The 9,214-nt window shown below is 36.9% G+C and overlaps 1 protein-coding gene across 1 annotated transcript; it reads right to left on the bottom strand.

Annotated features, from left to right (window-relative positions):
- Positions 1 to 345: 345 nt before the first annotated feature.
- LOC125245918 (gastrula zinc finger protein XlCGF8.2DB-like) lies at positions 346 to 7,875 on the bottom strand. The gene is made up of 2 exons (XM_048156747.1): positions 7,691 to 7,875; positions 346 to 2,147 (listed from the first exon to the last, which is right to left on the bottom strand). The coding sequence occupies exon 2, from the start codon at positions 2,140 to 2,142 to the stop codon at positions 1,225 to 1,227; it is 918 nt and encodes a 305-aa protein (XP_048012704.1). The 5' UTR covers positions 2,143 to 2,147; positions 7,691 to 7,875; the 3' UTR covers positions 346 to 1,224.
- Between the last annotated feature and the right edge of the window lie 1,339 nt (positions 7,876 to 9,214).

Genomic DNA, 9,214 nt, shown 5'->3' with positions numbered 1-9,214 from the left:
AAATTATAAGGGAAATTTTAATTTGAAAGTGAAATAATCCTTTAATAAAACTTGTGCACAATACATATTTGGTTCCGACTCCCCGTTTGTGAATAAATTGGCTCTTAAATGATTTAGATCTTATTACCAGCTCTAAGCACTGTAAATTCTAAGAAAGAATTTTTCTTCTATGGCCAAGAAAAATACCCTTCTCTTAGAATTAATTAATAATCAATACTGACTGTTCACAGAATTAACTGATTGATTGTAATTTTAATGTGGCTACATCAAGTTAATCTGATTAACTGATTCAAATGTTCATAATCATAATTAATAATCATTTGTTATGAATAATTATTGATATTTCCCCTTTGAGTTACTTCGCTACAGTAGCCTGGATTTCAAACAAATATGCATTTTGCCTTACAAAAAATAGGAACTTTAATAGTTGATTTAAAAAAATATACTAAGGTTCAAGTATATGTCGTCATAAAGTAGCTTATACTAACATCAATGTACTAATAGTATATTTTTAACTAAATTGGCCCACTTTTTATAAAGTGTATAAAGTATACTTTAAGTGCAACACTAACTTTTACAAGTTTACAACTATGTTTCTCATTTGTACTGCAAGTGAACACTGTTTCTATTTAGGTATTAATTTCAATGCTTAAAATATCCCTTTAACTATACTTTAAGTTGCCAGTCAGTGCGATGTACACTACCAGTGGACACAAAAATCCACATACTCAGAATTAGGAGCATACCAGTTTTCATTAAAAATCAATATTTTCAAACATTTTTTTATAGGGCAGTATGTACAACAGTGTGAAAACAATGGCGACTCAATCAAAAGAGTAAGCACAACTTACAATAAAGAATACTTGCAATTCTTAATTACACTTTCAGTATATCAAACCATTGGGACAAGTGTAACCCAAAAATACTTTACTGTCTGTATAATTCAAGACTTGAGTGTAATTTTAAGTATATTTCTGACATAAATTAGACTGAAATTTTTAAATGTAGTGTACTACTGGCACACTTACATATAAAAATTATTTTTGCAAGGGTACTCTTTAACAAAGAACACAAATAGGGTCTCACATTTCATATGTATCCAGTGTGTAAGTGTGATGTTTTATTACACTGATCACAACTGAATTGTCTTTCTCCAGAGTGAATGCACAGATTATTGCTGAAGTTTACTCCTTTTTCTAACACTGAGGAAAATGGCAATTTCTTTCAAGAATGAGTTGGCAAATGCCGTTTCAGGTCTGTGTGATATGTGAAACACATCTCACACTGAAGACACTTGTAAGGCTTCTCTCCAGTGTGAACTCTCATGTGAGTCTTAAGGTTTCCTTTAGATACGAAACTCTTTCCACACTCTTGGCAGGTGAAAGGCTTCTCTCCAGTGTGGAATCTCATGTGAACCTCACGGCTTGATCTGTTTGTGAAACTCCTTCCACACAGTTGACATTTAAAACAGTTTTCTCCTGAATGAATCCTCTTATGATAAGTAAGGTTTTCCTTATATCTGAAACTCTTTCCACACTGATCACAAACAAACGGCCTCTCTCCAGTGTGAATTGTCATGTGAGTCTTAAAAGTGTCTTTTCTTGAGAAGCTCTTCCCACACACTTTGCAGGTGAAAAGCTGCTCTCCAGTGTGATATCTCATGTGGGTCTTAAGAAGTCTGTTTAGTGAGAAACTCTTCCAACACCGTTTGCAGGTGTAAGGCTTCTCTCCAGTATGAACTGTCAAGTGGGCAATAAGGTTTTTTTTCTGTTTAAAACCATTTCCACACTGAGAGCAAATGAACGGCCTCTCTTCGGTGTGAACTCTCATGTGAGTTTTAAGATTTCCTTTTAGTGAGAAACTCTTTCCACACTGTTGACAGGGGAAAGGCTTCTCTCCGGTGTGAACTCTCATGTGGGCTTTAAGGTTTTTTTTCTGTGTAAATCTCTTTCCACATTGAGAGCACATGAAAGGCTTCTCTCCAGTGTGAACTCTCATGTGGACTCTAGGGTTTCTAGTTCCTGTTTTACGAGTCTGTGAGTAAATACTTTTTTTTCCTCCAGTACTGAAATCATGACATTTCTCATACTGACTTTTCTCTTCTATTTCATTAAATTCTTGATTCTCCTCTTTCACTGCCATCAGGTCTAGGGTAAAAAGAAACAAAAACAACAGTATAATGGCACAAAGCAACAGACATGTAAAACATCAAATCCCAACAACATGTATGCTAGACCCTAAACCCACTAAACAACTAAAAAACGTGTAACCTCTCAGAACCTCTTGTCAATTTTGTTCATTCTTTGCTTTCTTTAGGACAAAATAGTCCCAAAATACTTTCAAGCTCACAGTTATCAAACCCCTTATAAAAACCCACAGTAGAGCACTGGATTGGGATCCCGTGGGTCCCATGCAACACAAATTTTGCGGGAGCAGGCAGTTTTACCTTTGCTGCAGTTGGGAGTGGGAGGTCAAAGATTTACTGCAGGTAACGGTATTTAACAAGAAGAATGGAGTCAACAAATGTTCAAAAAAATGTTTAAAGTAAGTTTTTACTATACAAAACCAAAATATATTGGGACAAATTTTTCAGTTGTTAATGATTTTTTTTTTTTTACTTTGTACATTGAAACAAATATACAAAAGTATTGCTACACAATAGACTCAAACAGGGCACCTCTGGGTTGAAGCGACATCTCTGATCCATTCTTCCAGGTTAAAGTAAGCTTTCCTTCAAAGATAAAGCACTTCTTCCTTTTAAGATACTACCAAGAAATCAGTTATTGTTATTTTTCAATTATAAGTGTGCGTTGTTGCAAATACATTGTAAATTCATGTTTGCAGCCAAATATTAGGGATGTTTTGTAGCCTATCAAAAGCAGAGAGAGTTTTATTTGGCTAATAAAATAGGCCAAAGTTATTTGCCATTTTAGTGCAGTTGTCATTGCATCGCACTCAACATTTCAAAATGGAAAACACCTGTTGCGTGTCCATCCATGAAGCCCTATACAATCACAACTATCAGGCCAGGGTTCCAGGGAAGCCTGACCCCTTCCTATATAAAACAGCAGGTCTGGTCAAAAATTCCATTCTACATCTCTTCACTCGCGGCATCCAAGCTACGAGCCCTTTTTTCAATACACTCAGTGTTACTCTGGCAAGACTAAACTGTCTCAAAAAACACAAACTGTAAAAACCATTAAGTTTAGTGAAACATTTTGTCAAACAAATAAAATGGACAAAAAAACAAAAATAACTTAATAGAAGAAAATGTTCAAGTGGTAAGTCTAACAAATCCAGAGCACCTTCTCTCACTTTTCCCGGGGGATGTGGATTCACTATTGCAGCTAGGGATCCGCACGCAGTATGCCCGGCGTGTCTGGGCCGAGAGCATGTCCAAGCAGACAGATCTTATTTTGTGCTCTCACACTATCTAGCTCAATCCACAGTGAGAAATTTGGGTCTGGCAGTAGTTGGTAAAAGAGGATTTTGAGCCTTGTTCTTTTCCACCATAGTGGACAAATTCAGCCACTTCATCAATCAGCCGGTAAACCCTAAAGGTCTGTTTGGGCCGGCTGTCGCTACAATGCAACAGCTGTTCAAGGCGAAGAAGAGGGAACATGAAGCCAACCGTTTGTGCCTTGCAGAGCCCCCATACCAATGCAATGACAGGCAACTTGTCATAATGTTTTTACACATTTTGGCAGGGCCTGAGGAGGGGAAATACATTCTCGTGTGGGGAGTTTAGTACATCCAGGATAAACAGTCTCCTAGCGAAGAAAGTCCTTTGATCAGATGGCAGCAGCCCTGCCCCCTACCCCTTCCCCGGCGAACGGCGAGAGAAACAGCGGCTTAAACCCTGATCTTTTTCTCACATCGTCTCTGCAAATCCCCTGGAGAACAATGATGAGCATCAAAAGCACTCACCAGCCACTGCACACACACCACTGGGTTGTGTAGAGAGTGTCAAAAGATAAAAACATAAAAGACTTATCAGTACACAGACAATTGGGTGAAATGCACAAAATCCCAGTGGTTAAGCACAATCCAAATGAGATGCAGATTGCAATTTGCAAGAAAACCTTGGGTTTCTCAGGGATAATACAGTTAAAAAAGCAAAGAGCGAATGCAACCATTTTGAAGGAAGAGATCAATTCAGTTCTTCTCAAAGAGCAATTCAGGTACCAGCAGAGGAATCAAAGAAGGGGTTGTTTAGCCGGTACTTTCTTATTCCAAAGAAAGGGGGAGGCTAATGCAGAGTCTTAAGTTTTTCTCAGTACGCTTTGGTGCATTTCTCACATCACTATTTACATTTGAAACAGTTAGTTCAACCTCCACAACATTTAGTCATTTGTGCACATCATAGAGCATTTCTCATTCCTTCGAACAAATTGCAAATGCTTTTGGACATGCACAATTGCTTTCATCAACTCTCTGCTGTTTTATAACATTATCATTTGTTATGTCATGCATCAAAATTAACTATACTTGTAATGCTGAATAGTCATTCATATAAAACTAATAGTCCTCATTTCATTGCTTGAGTCATTACATACAAAAATGTTGAACTAGTTGTCAAAATCTGTCAAGCAAATTTTACAATTTTTTAAAAATCTTTTTTTCCTGAAAATGTCTCTAAATTGAACAATTTCTCTCAAGTGAATCTCAACTTTCACTGATGAGAAGGGGTGTGTGAAGCATTAGTTGCAACCAATGATAAGCCACTTCTCTACAATCACTGTCAGAGCTGAATCCCATAAACCCCCACTTTACAAGCATATACGAACCAAGCAGGACATAGTGTGTACCATTTCTACAATACTGTGACACAGAAATGCAAGGTCATCCCTGTGGAAGAGGGGTAAGGGTGCGGGGAAGAAGGGGAAGGGGACAAAACAGGGGAAGAGGAAGAAGAGGCCAATAGGCAGATCCCTGATGAAATCAGGGCTACAATTGTGGATCATGTTGTCAATCACGGCCTCACAATGGCTGAGGCTGGTCGAAGGATGCAGCCAAATGTTGGGAGAACCACTGTAAATTCAATTATCCAAACATTTCGTTGGGAGAACAGGTGTGTATAAATTCAGCACTAAACAATCTGCACTGCACTACTGTCATCGTGTCATACATGAAGCTTGCAGTGGGACAAGAACTTGTCACTGTACATTTTACATTTAGACGTACAGCTTTACTGCATCACACATTTAGTGAATTGTAGTGTACAGTAGTGTTACAGTAAAGATTTGCCATATGTACTGCAATATTGTTTACAGTTGTGCACAGCTTACCCAAAGGTTAATGCTTGAACAAATGAATTGAAAAGAGCCAGAAAAATGTGAAACAACATATTCAGTGTCTTGTACTCAGTTACACTAATACAGTAATGTGTACACTGATTTTTCAAATGGCTGTGCTGCATAGTGCTGTCTTGAGCAGGTAGTGTCACCAAGATTGATTTTTTGCACTTTCCCCAGGTTTAACTTGAACTCAGTAACTTACCTGGCAACCCCTGTCGGAGCAGAGAAGGGAAATTTTATGTAACTGTGTGAATAAGTTTTGTCTTGGGGAAAAACAGTCTTCTTTCGACTGTTTATAAGTGGGACTCATGGCTTCAGTCATAGCAGTACTGCCTTTGGCCTGCTCTTCATGAGAGATTCTCTGAAATTAAGTACCTCCAGACACCTACAATGGGAATGGTTTCAGACTGCAAAGTGGTCACCTCAGACACATCCTCACAAGGTTGGGAAGCGATTATTGAGAGAAGCCCCATGAATGTGGTATAGACTGTACCAGTCAAAGTAATGCATGTAATTTGTCTGGAGCTCCTTGCAGTGTCTTTGGCCTTCAAACACTTCCTCCCACAAATAAAGGGTTGTCATGTATTAGTCAGATCAGACAACACAATAGTGAGTGCTTATATAAACAGGCAAGTGGGCATTCAATCAAATCAGAGGTGGATTTGTTAGCCTTAGAGAACACACCTTTCCCCTGTTCTTCTCAATGAAGAAGGCAAATGCACCACTAGGTATGGATGCATTAGCACATCCCTGGCCAGAGACCCAGTTATGTTTTTTCCCCACACATAAGCCTCATCCTTCCCACTCAGTCCAGAATCAGGTCACAGAGGGTACTCTTAATAACTCCATTATAGCTGGGAAGGCCTTGAAGAGCAGAGATAGTTCAACTGCTATATTCACATCCATGGCATCTTCCTCAACACAGAGACCTCAGAGACAGAGACCCTGGTAGGAAAGAGGAGTTTCAATCATTTAGAAAGTCGGACTCTCTGGGTCTGGTTCATGAAAGATCTAACCTGAACTCCTTGGCCCTGCCCCAGAGTTTGATCTTTATGATCCACAGTGTTAGAGCACAATCCATCAGATCTCTATATGAGGCAAAGTGGGGACGGTTTGAGACATGGTGTCAGGAAAGGCAAAAGATACAGTTTCTTTCCTCAGTTCTGGACATTCAAACATTCCTTCAGGAGATACATTATATGCTATTATATAAAATTAAATAAAGAAGAGGGGGCCTGCTGGACCCTACAAAAAAAAAATCCAGGTGCCCTGAATATAGGTTGTGAGATGACTCTCACCAGAGAGCCCATTTATCTTATGCCATTTTGGGCATGACAGGTGTGATTGTATAGGACTTTATGGATAGCAACGCAAGAGGCGTTTCCCATAGTGAGATGTCTCCCTCAGAGAACCAAGAACTTTTTGTTTACTTTGGTTGTTTACTTTGGCTTTTTTTTTTTTTTCCTCTATTTCGCAGAGCTAGCATAGCCCTGTTCATGGATGACATTTCACTCTTGAGTTAAGGGGAACAAGAAATAAAATAGAGTATTTTTGTACCTGCAACAGCAAATTATTGCACAGAAATTTTAAGCAAATGAGTTTAAGTTTGCTTGTTACATTTTGATTTACTCATTTAATAATTTACTTAATTTTATTATCATGGGAACTGTATGAAATGTGAATCATTGTCTATCCTTTTGCGAGCAACTGGTGATAAATTAAAATTGCCACATCACAATATTGAAAATATTTCCATTTTAAATCAAGCCAGAGGATATCACCAAAGCTGTGCAAACTTTTGTGCAAGTTTTTCAGGTGCAGAAGTCAAATATTCACTACAGAAACAAAGTAAAAACTGGCTGAGCTTTTGGCATCTGACGCTGCACTAACGTATATTGCATATCCAAATTTATTTTCTTAATATTTCTCTTGTGGCCCAAAGTGAAAAAAAAAACAAAAGTATTTTTGTGAATCAAGAAGTATTTTGTGTTAAACAAGTTTTTGAATTTTTTAATTGAGAAATAAGCTAATTTAGCTAATATTTTATCATGCTCACAGTGCGTTGGTTATGTGCAGATGCGCTATGAAAATATTGTGGTGCAAATGAATTGTAATACCAATTTAATAATAAAATAATATATTTTCATAATATAGATACAATATATACAATTAAGTGATAGAAATTCATGTTTTTCTAGAAATTAATGTTTTTCATCATTTTACATTCAGAAGTAGATGGTGTTTAAAGTTACACAGTTGTTGTGTTTTTGCCAATTCTTTATTATTTTTCCTAGTTTAATTTGACATCATTAATTTTGTCCCGAATTGCATGTAGTAAATAAAGAGATCATGATGCAGAATGACCAGAGAAAGACTTTGAGAATGAAACCAACCTGTTTGTTCCTCAGTATCTTCATGTTTCACACTGAATGTTTCTTCAATCTTTACGTCTTCACTTTCCTCTTTAGTAAACTCTATCTTTGTTTGTTCCTCAGTTTCTTCATGTTTTACTCTGAATGATTCGACAACCCTCAAGTCTTCACTCTCCTCTTTAATAAACGCCGCCTTTGTTTGTTCCTCATATCTTCATGTTTGACTCTGAATGTTTCTTCAATCTTCACGTCTTCACTCTCCTCTTTAATAAACTCCATCTTTATAATAGTGTGTCACGTGGATCTCAGTCGCTTCACCAGGATTTTCTCTGTGTGTTTGGACACTCTGTCATGATCAAGATAAAAAAATCTTTGTTTGTCTGTTTAAAATTAGAAAAATAACAGAAAGAAAAACACATCCAAACTAATTCTCGGAGTGTGTCTCAATCTGATCTAGTTCAGTGCACTGGTAAGAGAGTCAGTCATAGTGAGTAAAAAAAAAAAACAACTTGGGTAAAGTTGGTTTTATATTCGCACATTCGGACTTCTGATAAATTCAGACTTTCCAATAAATGTGCAATAAATTAATGTTTGCAAATTTTAAGCAGCGACATGATATTGACAACCAACGATTGTCAACTTACAACATTTTTCACAGTCGATCAAAATAGGCAAGTATTGTTTTAATGGCATATTTACTGAATGTCCACTGAATGTCCAATGTAGTGTGATTAACAAGGCTATTGAATACGGATGTCCGAATGTGCGAGTATAAAACCAACTTTACCCAAGTAAAAAAACAGCATTACAATTACTAAAATAATCTTAATATTAAGTTATTCTGATATTATATATTTGGCATTAAAACTCTTTATATTCATATGAATTACACTTCAATGACAACATTTGTATTTTTAGTAGTCATTAAATGTGTTTGTTCTCTAGTATTTAGTTCAGTTTCTCTTTCATTACACGTCGGGGACCAAACAATTTGTTTATAATGTACTGCTTCACTATATAGGGAGCGAAATGAGACGCACCTCACGTTTACGCACACATACTGTTTCAGTAGTTATTAAAAACATTGCGTATTAATGATTAACTGATTTTACAGTTCTCTTTATAATTGTCTTGACGGGTTTTATTAGTTTAAACACTTTAAATGATTAAAAACACAAACCTTTCTTCAGCAGAATCACAGACGCAGGAGCGCGGCGCACCATTGTGACGTCACGTCAGCACACCAAAATAAAAGTCCCGTTTTCACGGTAAAAAAAATAATTATAGAAATGTACATACAGAAAACACATTAAAATGACAAGATAAATGATTGATTCGAGGGGTAAATCGATCAATGCTTTTGAGATTTTTTTTCTTCTAGCTTATATCTAAATGTTAGCAAGTGTAAACATAAGGTACCTGAAACATAAACCTTTGTAAAAACAGATATTCTGGAGGTTTGAATTGCTGGGGTCCAATTAACCCCATTGGGAAAAAATGTTTGTAAATTTAAGGTTAACAGAAGGGTTCACATAGTTCTTCTAG

Source organism: Megalobrama amblycephala, linkage group LG14 (assembly GCF_018812025.1).
Source record: "Megalobrama amblycephala isolate DHTTF-2021 linkage group LG14, ASM1881202v1, whole genome shotgun sequence".
NCBI lineage: Eukaryota > Metazoa > Chordata > Actinopteri > Cypriniformes > Xenocyprididae > Megalobrama > Megalobrama amblycephala.
Note: the sequence above shows the minus strand (reverse complement) of the source record. Positions and strands in the feature narration are given on the sequence as shown.

What these genes read in the sequence shown, in the direction of transcription:
- LOC125245918 (XM_048156747.1), bottom strand. Translation starts at nt 2,142, where the DNA reads ATGGCAGTGAAAGAGGAGAATCAAGAATTTAATGAAATAGAAGAGAAA.